Genomic DNA, 13,332 nt, shown 5'->3' on the forward strand with positions numbered 1-13,332 from the left:
CTGCATAGAACACAAGTGTAAATTATTGTTGAAATGAAAATGAAGTAAAATACATCAGCCACTCCTTGACATACACCAGAAATATGAATGGTACTAGTACTATACCAATAAGTCTTCCTCTTGAAACTTGCTTATACATGGATCATGTGACTGGATTTGTTGTGCAAAACAGTCAGCTATCCAAGTTTTGTTATCCATGATGTGTATGTGCAGAGATTAATATCAGAAGAACTGCAGTAGCAGGTAAATAGCCACTGTTCTCTAAATGGGAACTAATCAGTATTAACAGGAACCTTTTTTTAGGCTTGAAGATATTTTTGATGCTTGTATTCACTGAAGTTGAATACTATCACTGCTGTACAAGTTGCAGTGTTAGTTTTATTGTAAGACGTCAGCCGGCCTTGTAAAATGACCACTTGATTAGTACAAACCAATGCTCATAATATAGCGTACAAGATTTAGTGTTACACAGAACTCTGCAGGTTGGCGGTTCGGGAGGAGATCCTCTAAAAAGGGGGAAAATGGTTGTTTTGAGTTGAATTATATTATTACGCACTTGTCTGCAGATCATTATGGAAGTTCATAGAATCATAGAGTTGGAAGGGTCCTGGAAAGTAATCTAGTTCAATCCCATGCCAGTGTAGGAAATCCATTGTTGCAGCATCCCTGATAGGTGGCTTAAAAACCTCTAAAGAAGGGGAGTCCACTTCTTTCCAAGACAATCTTTCCTAGTATTGAACTGCTTATTTGTAAGAAAGTGCTTCCCTCCTAACGGAGGAGAGGGGTTTATTGTTTTGTTTTTGTTCTTGTTTTTATTAATTATTTTGTGTTTTTAACTTGTATTTTTATATTGTGACCCGCCCTGAGATCTATGGATGAAGGGCAGTATACAAATTCAATAACTAAATAATATTTAGCCCAAATCCACTTGTAATTTAAACCTCTTTGTTTTGGTCCTACCCTCTGGAGCAACAGAAAATAAATCTGGCTCATAGAATTGCAGAGCTGAAAGGGATCCCAAGGGTCATCTAGTCCAACCCCTCAGTTCAGGAATGCAGTTTCATCCATCTGAAAGTTCTTCAAGTATTTGGACATAATTCAACAGTTTAGAAGCTTCGTCTAGAATTCCATACCACCCAAAGGGATAGTTCTTTTTTTCAAAGCTTCTTAGTTTTTATTTTAAGTATCTTCAATTAAAGATAGGGAAAAACATGAACGGCTAGATTGTGTATTATCCAGTGTGTAACCTTAGTCTTGCATTCTTCATTGTGAATATTGATTTGTCCTAATGAAAGCGGTATTCTACCAGTCTCTGAACAGTTACATATTGGTGTTGCTCTGAAGAATTTTAGCTAAACATTTTAGATCCCCCACCCCATGTGTGCAGTCAGAAGCTTTCCTACTTTTCCAGATGTCCTCAGGTATAGACTAGAATACAAAGAGCCACTTTAGCCATTGCATAATGATTTCAACACTCCCAACAAGGAGTTTTGACTTTGATTCCCCCCAGCCATATCACATAAACTGGTTTTGAAACACCTGGCTTTTTAAGAGCCTTCATGCTTTTTAGGGTGCTATTGATGAGCAACCAAGGTCCATAGGTGCAGAGAACTCACTGTGTGGTTCTTTGGATCTAAGCCATATATTTGCGGGGGGGGTGGTGTCAGGCTGAATTGAGGAAGGAGCCGGATAAGCAGTCTCTCTCAGCACTTTCATGTCTGTAATCAACTATTACTCAATTAACTTTTAACTACTACCCCCGCACTGTGGTGGTATAATTTTCTGATTAACTACTAATCCCTAAAACTGAAAGCTGGAACCTGCTTCATGGTTAACATTTGGTTTACTGTTCTTCTGAACATTTAAGGAAACCCAGACTCTCCGTGAGCGTAGTGATATAATCAAGCAAGACTCCTACCTCAGTGATACCTTCTCGAAGGAGATTTCAGATGTGCTGCAATAATACTAGTGCTATTAACCAGTTGTATATTCGAATGCAAAGGGAAATGCTGAAAATCATAAATAAGCCAGTTCTCTACAGTCTTGCCTCAAACTTGAAAAATGTACAAGTGCACTTGCCAATTTTTTAATGGTCACACATAGCTAGCTAACTTTTTGTTCTAAAATTACTAAATTTGTATAGGGACAATTCAATGACATGATGAAACACTGTATTTTTGTTTGTTCATTATTTAACATTTCAGCATTGCATCTGTGGATGTTTACTTTTTATTTATTTTTTTATTTGCTTAGAATTTGAGTTTTGTGTTCATGCTCTATGTGGTGCGTTATGTATATTTAGTTAACGTTTTTTCGCTTTACTGTATAATTTTTTTATATATAAATAAATAACACAGGTGTCAACGCTGCATGGCTTGCTGCTTCTTTGTGTTGCTAACACTTGTGTTGCATTTAAAAAACGTGTGCATTGTAGTTTTTGGAGGCTTTAAAAAAAATTATTGCTTAAATAAAATCATAGTGGCACTGACACTGTGTAGGTGCAGCCGTAAAGATTATGCCCAACTATACAAGCATGTATAACTTCATTCATAATCTTTATTTTGATTGCCAGGTCACAGATTTATTATAGTCAAATGTCTGCATAATTTTTAAGGATGAGAAATCTCACTGACTTCAGTGTTGTGTTGTCGGGACTTTTGGACGAACCCTGAGCCATTTTCACTTTGATCAACCAGCTCCTTTTCTCCCCTGGCTAGCAAGAGTCTCAGTTTTAAGAACAATCTATTATGTGGCACAGAAGGCTGTTCTTTGAGAACAGTGCTTTTACACCCTATAGTATGATGCAGATGGGTAGAACGCTTGTAAGGTCTGGCCGTTGCCTTCCGATTAACCTGTATCAGCATGTCCCCTTCTCCTAATTTGTCTGTGAGACTAAATAATTTTGATCGCCATATTCTTGCAAAAGTGCGAGGGGGCTTCAGTGTAGGTTTCTCAGCAAGGTTCCCTGTCCTGCAGTTTACAAAGTGGCTAGTGAGAGCAGTCCTGTTTCCTAGAGCTGTCAATTGGGACAGGTAGTTTCTTCTACACATAGGAAATAGTATACAACTTTTACTCATAATAGACTCATTGACATCACCGAAACCAATTTAAATGTGTCCATTAATTTCAGTGAGTCTACCCTGTGTAAAAGGTAGTTGCACATTAAGGGTCTGCCTGCAAAGAATTCATTTTGGGATTAGCGTGACCATTTTGATGCAGCATTGAGAAAAAGATTTGGAAGCTAATGTTATGGAGAAATATTAATTGCTCATGCATTGCTCTGCAATATAGGTGGTGGCTACTGATCTTACGATGAACGCTACCTAGATTTTTTGAGGCACTTTAAATTGCAATATGGTTAAATGTTGGATAACTTTTTTAAAAAAATCCTTGAACCACTATGGGTATAACTTCACATACTTTTGTAATACATATATTGCAGCTATAAATTTGTTAGTTGTTGATGTGGCAGTGTATTAACAATACCCTCTGAAACTGAGAGCTTCACTTGACGATTGTTAGAATAGCAGAGCTTTCACTGCCTTGCACAAGTTTCACCCTACAATCTAGGCAAGACAGAGATTGTATTATCTATCCCATTCTCCATTAAAGTTACAAAGTATACCACAACTTTGAATATCCAAGCCTTAATTATGTAGAAGCCCACCCAGGGCAAAATGCTCCTTTTTGATGGGTTTGCTAATGCTACTTACACAACTTTATCTGGGGTAGCTTATTGATTTTTTTTTTAAGAGACTGGACATCTCAGATTAAGATCCAATTTAGTAACTGACATTCTGCAGATGGAATGACATCTAGTGTTTTCTGAATGTTTTTGGTGACTTAGCTTTGATATATTTTAGATTAAGGAAGATGCATGTGCGCCAAATGTTATCTTTTAGAAGATACTAGGAGTTACGTTGCAGTAAAATTCTTGTTGTATACATATGTGTTCAAAGCGCTCCATTTCAGCCCTTCTGATTGGTTTATCCTTGCATGTTCACTGTCCAGCATGAAGCGTGCCAGCTCACTGAATGTTCTTAACATGGGTGGCAAGGCAACTGAAGATCACTTTCAAGTAAGAAGCCCTATCATATTCTTAATGCAAGTAGATGGTACTGGCAGGGCTTGGATTGAAGAATTGGATCGGTCACTAAAATGGCAGCAGTTTTGGATTATTCCTGGTTCTGATTTCAAACATTCAGTCAGCTGTTTAGAGACTGGACCATATGACACAATGTTTGGCAGTACACTCTGCTTTGCACATCTTTTGCTATGTGAGCCAAAATCCTTAAAAAGAAAAAGTGGCAACTCTGTAAACAGCTGCTTGCATGTGTGAATGGGTCTCGTCATGTACTGATATTGTAAGTAATTCAAAAATATTCCTATAAGCATCCTGTAGAGTCCCATAGCAGCTAGCGGAAACACCAGATACTTGGGCCTTACGGAAAACAGTGGGCTAGATAGTAAAACTGTTCCCAAACTCTATGCCTCAGGATACACTTGGGAATTGCATGGGTGAATGCTTCTTATCTATTATATCTGCTCACATGAAAATCCCATGGGAAAATATGAAAAAGTCATATTTCCTTCCTGGGAAAATATGAAAAAGTCCCATTGGGGTGAACAAGCTTACATTTTTTCAGGCCTAAAACTACTCTTATCTGCTCCACCTGGAGCTGCTCTTAATAAGGGATCAGAGACTTGATACTGGCATAGAAGTTAGCTACCTGCCCTTGCACAAGTGGGAGTAGGCAGGACACGCACACCTGTCTTGTAGTATATTAAAAGTGCTAACAGAGGCTGATTGAGGTCTTGAAAGCTTGAGCCCCACTTGGCTGAGAGGCCGCTGTGGCTCACTTCATGCTGTGAGCTATCAAGAGAGTCAAGAAAGTCCATTTCAGGATAACATCCGTGTCCCTAGCTTTGAAAACCAAGAGCAGATGGGAAAACTGTTCTTGGCTGCTTAGGAATTCAATCTCCCTTTCTCAATTTTGTGAAAAGATGAGCACCTTTTGGGACGTGTTACAATAATTGCATGCTATATTCTTCCACATTGTATAGTGTTGAAAAGTTGGCCTGCGAACAGCATACAGGACATTATTGCAGCTTAATAAATGTCAAATAGCAATAGTTGCTGTGAGCTTTCCAGATAATGAGCATAGACAGAGACTTGCACAGTTGAACTAAAATGAGTTCTAAGTGACAGTGGCCGGAATTCAGTTTGGGTACTAGGGTTTTTCAGTTTTCATCTTCTCTACTGCAGGCCCTTGCCTTCACCTGAAAAAGCTGGGCTTCCAGAGCAATTTGATCCAGCACATGGTTTTATAGATGGCAAGGAATACCTACTGCTTCCTTGAATGAATGCAGAAGAAACTGTGCTGACACAGGCCTCTTTAGAAACTAGGCAGCAATTTTTTTAATAAGGGTTACTTTTAAAAGTTCACCTACTGAGTGCTTGCTGATGAAAAAAGAATACTGGAGTGACATTAGGGCAAGCCAAGGCTGCAAAACAGTAGCCCTTGCATATCATTTGCATGAAATACACTTCTCATGTTCCAAGATCCTAGCCTGTATTTCATATAACACCTTCACCGAAATTACTAGTGTTCTGTATTGTGCCTCTTAACTAACACATAACCTCAACTAACTTGTGTGAAGAAGTAGCGACTGCTTCAGTACTAACCTGATGCACTTGTCGAAAAGTTTACACAAAGGAAAGGGAGCGAGTCTGTAAAGTAGCATTTCCAGTTGTTCAAAATGTTATTGTGTTAAGTTCCAAAAATAAATCCATGAAACACAATCCAAATACTTTGAGGAAAAGAAATTCCGCTGTTCTTTGGGTTATCTTACCGTATGGAAAAATAAATGGCAATTGAGAGGTTTTTATTCTGAATTCTTTAATCAGCACCAGATCTTTAATACAACACCAGAGAGAAGTGTAATAGGGAGGATTCCTGCCTTGAAAAATTAACCGCTGAGGCAACCTGATCTCATGGCATGGATGAGATCTGTGCTACTCTTAACATGTTCCAATAAACATGCATTCTTCTTACACAGAGATTATTTGTGTAGAAACCTGTATTATTTTTTTTAATGGCTGTCAGTCGGAGCAATATTTCACCTTCTGGGTCAAGTACATGACACAGCACATACACACAGAAAATTGCAATAAATTGTATTGGATAAGGTGAAGCATCAGCTGCTACTGCTTTCAGAGTACAGTGGTGCCTCGCAAGACGAAATTAATTCGTTCCGCAAGTTTTTTCTTCTTGCGAGTTTTTCGTCTTGCGAAGCACGGTTTCCCATAGGAATGCATTGAAAATCAATTAATGCGTTCCTGTGGAGACCGCCTTCAGACCAGGTCCGGGGACAGTCTGTCCCCGGACCTCTTCTGAAGGCTGGCGGGGGGAGAAGGACTTTTCTCCCCACCGCCAGCCTTCAGAACAGCCTTCTGAAGGCTGGCGGTGGGAAGAAAAGCCCTTCTCCCGCCGCCAGCCTTCAGAAGAGTTCCCCCAGGGCTGCCTAGGCTGCGGATAGCAGCGCCCCTCGCGCCCCTCTGCTTCAGAGCGCCCCTCGCGCGGGGCAGACATTCGCAGCTTGGGGAGCCCTGCAGGACTTCCCCGCAGGGCTCTCCAAGCTGCGGATAGCAGCCTGCTGCCCCGCGCGAGGGGCGCTCTGCTTAAGAGCGCCCCTCGCGCGGGGCAGCAGGCTGCTATCCGCAGCCTAGGCAGCCCTGGGGGAACTCTTCTGAAGGCTGGCGGCGGGAGAAGGGCTTTTTCCCCCACCGCCAGCCTTCAGAACAGCCTTCTGAATGTTGGCGGTGGGGAGGAAAACCTTCCTCCCACCGCAAGTCTTCAGGACAGGTCCGAGAACAGAGGAGAAGCGCTGCAGAGGAGAGCTAACTGTTCATGTTCAGAGCTCTTTCTATTCCTGCTTGGATTAGAAATACAAGGCAGGCACTGATAAAGATGGTAAGAATTATTCCCATTCCAAACTGGAGCAAAGTTTCCTATTCATATATTAAACCACTTTGAGACTTGGTTTTTAAAAAAATTCAAACTAATGGTAAATGAAAAATACTTGTCTGCTTTGGTCTTATTCTTGATTCATATTATTCATTGTTCTTTTGTTTTTCTCCAGCGTTTGTATTTTAAATGGTTGGGATTGTTTTAAACTGTGCATAAACTCTTTCCATTCTTTTTCCCCATGCAGGGACGAACTAATTGTCTGACAGACTCAAGAGCTCTGAGTGCCAGTCACACTGATTTGGCCCACTGAGGTTCTGGGACAGATGCTAGCTAAACAAAATTCCCTTGTGAATTACAAAGCACTGAGGTTTAAAGTTTTTGGGTTCCCTGTTACGGTCTTTCTAGAACCATCTAGGTTAGAGATGTCGTTGAGAGGACTGCTGTTCCTAGGCCTTCTTAAAATGTGACATTAAAAAAAGGCCCCTAGAGACTTGCTTCTTTGTCAAATATAGAGATGGTTGCTAGATATCCTGTGCTGACCCCTTGGAACCAAGTGGGATTAGCACTGCCCACTAGCTCAAACCAGGAATTTAGTTGCCTCCTGGAAACTTTTCATGGCTGTTCCCAGAAGTTGGTTCAGTTTTCAAGTTCCTTCCTCTGGTAATTCTCTCTGGGGTGTATTGTTTAAGGCCCAAATTTGTTCATTCTTTCCTATTTCCTCTCACCTGCTTTTTTGGCTCCGTTTCTCCTCTTTGGTGATCAGATCACCTTTCCTTGATTCAGTTTTTAAAATGCTCCTTTTTCTTTCTGCACCCCTTCCACCCTGCCTTACAAAGACTTCTCGTAATTCTGGTCGGTTCCAGCCACAACCATGTCGTGTTGTTTACTTTCCTTGTGATTTAATTGCTACTTGGTGTGTGTGCTTGTGAACATTAAACCAATTAAGTTAATGAATTTTAATGATACAATTACATTGCAATTGATTGAAGCAGTAGCACTGGAGATACACTCTCCACTTCCTGCTTTAAGGCTTGTTTTTTGTGCCTTTCACTTCAATGCTTATTGTGTACTTGGTTTCTAGAATCTTTCTCAGGCTTATATTTTCAAGGCCTGTTTCTCCTAATCCTGCACCCCCCACCGTGGAGTTTTCCCCTATGATTCTGCTTGGGAGCTCAGCCACATTGACATTTCATTGGCTTCCATGTTTTTCTATCTCTCTGACTTTCTTGGTGTGCACGCTGATGGTTACCTAAGGATTCTTGGACGAAATGCGCAGAATAGATGATTGGACCAATGGAAGTTTTTAACTGATTGTTTAATTAAACCATTCTGCAAAGTTAATAGCATAAGAACTGGTCTACTGTACAGTTCATGCAGAATTGGGAAGTCACTCAGTCTTTTAGACAACTCTTCTACTTTTACTTTGGACACTTCTCGGCAAGAGTGGCCTGAGTGATGCTAAGAGAAGGGTGATTTGGATAGTGAGGAAGAGGCTTCTCCCACAGTGATGGAGTGGTCTTGTGCCAAATATAAACTCACTCTCCATGAGCATCGGGATCATCCTACCAACTGTTGCCCACCCCCCTCACTCCACAGAGAGGGCATGGCACTCTTTGAGTGTATTCAGAGCCTTAAGAGTTGTTGCCAAAACTCATCTATTTAGACCGACTTCTTACTCGCTTTCTTCCTCCCCTTGAATCTGAGCTAGGAAGTCTTCTCCCCCTGCCCTCGCCAGGTGGATTAAGGCTTCCATATCTATGGCCTATGACAGCCAAAGGTTCAGGTTGCCAAAACACAACACAGTTCCAATTAAACAGCGGCCGCAGCAGCCTTTTCAGCAATTCTCCACCGCTGGATATCTCCTACATTGGCCAGTCCAAAAACATCTACACACACTTCAAAATGGACCACAACCATTGTAGCCTTTGGACAGCAGCTACTTCAGCGTGTGCTCCCTCTTTCTTAGACATCCATTACCACCTTAGACACGATCACCTTTTGAACATCCCATCGGGGTCCAGAAGGAGATAGGTCCACTGCACTCACCAGAAAGGTAATGGCATCTTGGACCCAGGGCCCATGCCCTACTGTGTGGCTGGCATGCCTGGGAAGTTCAGGAAGACCATTGGCACACACCACCTTAATAATCGCACTGTCTTTACCCCTGACCTATCCTTAGTTACGGCTTTCATCTTAGCTTGGCAAAACCGCAAACTGAAGCCGCTTCCGGGAGCACCAATCACAAAAGTTCCTAGGAGGCGACTAAATTCCTGCCTCAAGCTAGTGGCCAATGCTAATCCCACCTGGGTGGCACAGATATACACCCGTCAGGTGAGTCCAGTCATTCAACAAAGCTGTGTTACAGATCTCCCTATTGTAGCCTCCAAAAGCAAGGGGGAAATGTACCCCAATGAAAATGTACTGAAATCTAAAGGAGTGCAAATGTATCCTTGGGATGTGCTGTTTTAAAAGCTGTTAAGGGGATAGTGTGTTGGACTATTTATAATGTTGATGGAATGACTGAGAGCTGAATTAAGTTTATCACTGTATAAAACCAGGATTGTGTACAGTTAGCCTTGCACCATCAGCTATCAGAATGTGCAGAGAGTTCGTCTGACTAGTGCTTGGGCTTCAAGGTTCTTTAATAAGTAGAAGAAAATGCTAGTCTAATAGAGAAGCTCTAAAACAGAACTTCAACATGGTGGTTGCCGCCTTCTTGGGCCTAAAAATCAGTGGAAAGAGGTGCAATTATTTTTAAACTGAGAGGGAAGAACACAAGGAATAGGCTGGTTGGGAAGCCAACCACCTTTTGAGTCTTTCCAGTCACTCGGAGCACTCCTGTTTTCTCCAAGATGGAAATACTGTTACTGTTGTCTCTTGAGTTTCAAACTTCTGCCACTGCTCAGAATGGGAACAGGAGGAAACTGAAGCATATTGGACTGTTACACTGTGAAGCAGCTGCTGTGGATAGGGGCCTTGTTGGAAATTTGCTACTAATAATGTCAAAGTTGTACTGGATAGCTGCTACTGGCAGGCTGTTTGTTTATTAATAATCTAATTGCCTGATAAACTTTGTGGGTGATGCACTGTCTATTCTCAGGGGACCAACTTGGGAAGAGGAAATGCTTCAGCATTTTGGTTTTACAGTCAGTCTAATAAAATGCGTATACTTTTCAAGTCTGTCTCCATTTTGCAGAGCTATTAATTGAAGGCAGAAAGGAGAGAAAGAAAGTTTTTGTGAGTCACGGCTATATGGTAGCAAAGGTTGCTCTCTGGCCAGTAGGAATAATCAGGCAACATTAACATCATTTAGTCATAGGATAAGAGGAAAGCAGTTTTATTAGATTGAGCTGAAAATATTTAATGTTGCTAAAAGTGCTTACCTATTTTGCAGAATTCTTTTTTTAAATAGGCAAGCGACTTGTCTACAGAGAGTGTATCTGTCAAGGTTTGTGTGTTGAGGTATATCCCTTGAATTTTAAATGATAATAGCTGTGTGGTAATGTCCTGAGACCCAGTGCTGCTAAATGGGTAGAATTTTGGGACAGATTGTTGCAAACCACTGAGAATTTTACATACCTATTGGTAATAGGGGTTCTTCCATTCTTCACCACCCTGGTCCTGCATGTAATAGAAATTGGCTTTGGCAAGTTGGTGTAATGAGAAGCTAATTGTACTTCTCGTCTAGTACAAGCACTCCATCCCTAACTGTCAAGAAACCTTGGGACTATTATAAACGTAGTATGCTTGGGCTATTAATTGTCCCCCATTGTTCCTTGAAGATGTCGCCATTTGGCATAGGTGCTTCTAACGGGCCTGTGCTTTCCTATAGCAGTTGAGACGTTTAGGCCATTTGGTACCAAGGCAGAAATTTCACACATGTGGAACACTCCACAGAGTTTTAGACTCTGAAGAAAATATGCTGTTGTAACATTAAACTTAAAACTGTAGATCTGTATAATTCCTCAGAATGAAATTGTTGTAGGCTAATGATGGCCAGTCTGTTGTATATTTACAAGCTGGTGTGTGCATTACAGAGGAATGGGGGGGGGGGGGGGGAGAGAAAGAGACCCTTCCTTCATTCCTGCTTATCTCCTCAATCCTCTCCAATTGTTGGGGCTTTTTTGTGAAGGGTAAGTTGCAGAAACATAGATTTAAATGAAATACACAGGGAGGTTTGTTTGTGCTTGTTAACATAGTTGAGAATGACATTTGTCCCACAACTCCAGAGGAGCTTTTGTTTTCAGACGGAACCATTCACATTTTAACTTTTCAATCGGTATCCGATTACAGTTGATGACACACTTGCCATGCGCTTTAAGAACTAAAACTCGAGGTGAATTAAACATAATGTGTGGTTGGCTAGCGGTGGAGAGAAACACTGTCTTCTGCAATGATCCTATAGACAGGCCTAAGCACAGCAGGGAAAGCAAAGGTGCGCACAAATTTAACAACGACAGCATTCTGTAGAAGTTCCCCTTTAAGACTATGCTAATGGCTTATATTCCAGCATAACCAAAACTGACTTTTAGGATCTGCAGGAGTCGTGCTGTGCAACAGGGCTAGCCAGCCTTGTGAATGTACCTGCAGATTGTCAGAGATTGGAGAGGAGGAGCCTAGGGGTAATTTACTCAGTCACTTGCTCTGTAGCTTATGCCATTTCCAAAGCCTGTGGTGGGCTCATGCTGCTGTGTAAAGCAGCCCTCCGTGGAGTCGTAAGATCACAGTTTTGGCCACACCACAGATAGATTGTAAAGGTAAAGGGACCCCTGACCATTAGGTCCAGTCGTGGCCGACTCTGGGGTTGCGGCGCTCATCTCGCTTTATTGGCCGAGGGAACCGGCGGATAGCTGCTGGGTCATGTGGCCAGCATGACTAAGCTGCTTCTGGCGAACCAGAGCAGCGCACAGAAACGCTGTTTACCCTCCCACCAGAGCGGTACCTATTTATCTACTTGCACTTTGATATGCTTTTGAACTGCTAGGTTGGCAGGAGCAGGGACTGAGCAACGGGAGCTCACCCCGTTGCAGGGATTCGAACCGCCGAGCTTCTGAACAGCAAGTCCTAGGCTCTGTGGTTTAACCCACAGCGCCACCCGCATCCCATATGGATAGATTTTGCATCCCTTTAATCCATGGTGCATGAAGAGACAGGCTTCAGTTCAGCCTTTTCACTTGCACAACTTGTCAGTTAAAACACACACAAGCCCCCTATTAAATGCTCCATTCCCTGTACTGAGCTCTTGTGTTGGGTGCAGGACTAAGTTCCATTTGAAGTTGTACAACTTCAGTATTGCGCACAATACTATGAAGCTTTTTGTTTTCCCCCAAGCAATTATAACAAGCACTGCAGCCAATATAGCATGAATTGCAAGTCAAATTGCTACAATACTTTGTTTGCCCTCTTCTCAGTAAGCATCTTTGCTACAATGTTAAAGATTACTTTGCTGAATAATACCTCGTATACACATAATTGCAATTTCTTGCAAATGAAGGCCATGAAAACCCATGTTTGGCAATTTAGAATTAGAACCAAACAGGTGGTTATCACAAGCGACCTGTTGTGAAAGCACCTAGCATCTACACAATAATGTAAGTTGGTGTTCAACTCAGAATATTAAATATGGTCATTTCTTTATATTATTTGCTTCCTGCCCTTTTACTCCAAGATGCCCTATTAATATCACAGGACCTACTCTTGTGCAAAACTCCCTGAAAAGGAATTCTAAGTGGGGTAACTTCTAGTTAACATGTATGCCTATGTCTTAGGGAATAACTCTCTCTCTCTCACACACACACTCACACACACACACGTGCGCGGTTTGATCACCACTATGTATGGTTGTGCGACTGTTCCTTAAGCAGGAGCCAGCAAAAATCAACTCTTGCTCCAGAAGATTCATGTGTATTACTAATCAGACAAGGTTTCCCGTTAAGTGTAGCTTTACAAGAGCAATTCTATGGAAGCAAAGGTTAAATCTGAAGAAGACCCAAGTGCTATTGAAATGCAAGCTCCAGTCAGGTATACAAACAATACAAGCCAATAGGGCTATTTCTGCCAATGTCAGCAAAATGTAGCTTGACAAGGGACAAATCGAAACACACTAAGGGATAATGGAGGGCAGTGAGCTGGACGCAAATAATCAAGCTGGGAAAACTGAGGGCTATTTGGAGTTAAAACTAACAGGATTCCACTGACTTTGGTATATGAAATACGGTTATTTTGTACATAAGAGCCGAAAACGGAAAGTGCAGTGCTGTACTGAAACGGTTTACAATGTTAAGTTGAAATGTACGGATTTGTTTACTAGGGCACATATATTCCTGAATGCTGCTATGTCGTTGTGCTCAAGTCATATGCA

General features: G+C 41.7%; 1 protein-coding gene across 10 annotated transcripts in view; it reads left to right on the forward strand.

Annotated features, from left to right (window-relative positions):
* Positions 1-10,148, forward strand: part of KLC1 (kinesin light chain 1) — a 40,695-nt gene extending 30,547 nt beyond the window's left edge. For 4 of the 10 annotated variants that reach the window (XM_083612969.1, XM_083612966.1, XM_083612965.1 and 1 more), the window contains exons 15-16: positions 4,012-4,078; positions 7,216-10,148. In XM_083612969.1, coding sequence (XP_083469095.1) covers positions 4,012-4,078; positions 7,216-7,281 — 133 coding nt within the window. In that variant the 3' untranslated portion in view covers positions 7,282-10,148. Of the gene's footprint in view, positions 1-1,867; positions 2,370-4,011; positions 4,079-7,215 lie in introns of those variants that run through there. The other 6 variants (XM_083612962.1, XM_083612963.1, XM_083612964.1 and 3 more) reach the window with 2 other exon arrangements.
* The last annotated feature ends 3,184 nt before the right edge of the window (positions 10,149-13,332 follow it).

The sequence above is a fragment of the Podarcis filfolensis genome (genome assembly GCF_964270895.1).
Source record: "Podarcis filfolensis genome assembly, chromosome: 1".
NCBI classification, from domain to species: domain Eukaryota; kingdom Metazoa; phylum Chordata; class Lepidosauria; order Squamata; family Lacertidae; genus Podarcis; species Podarcis filfolensis.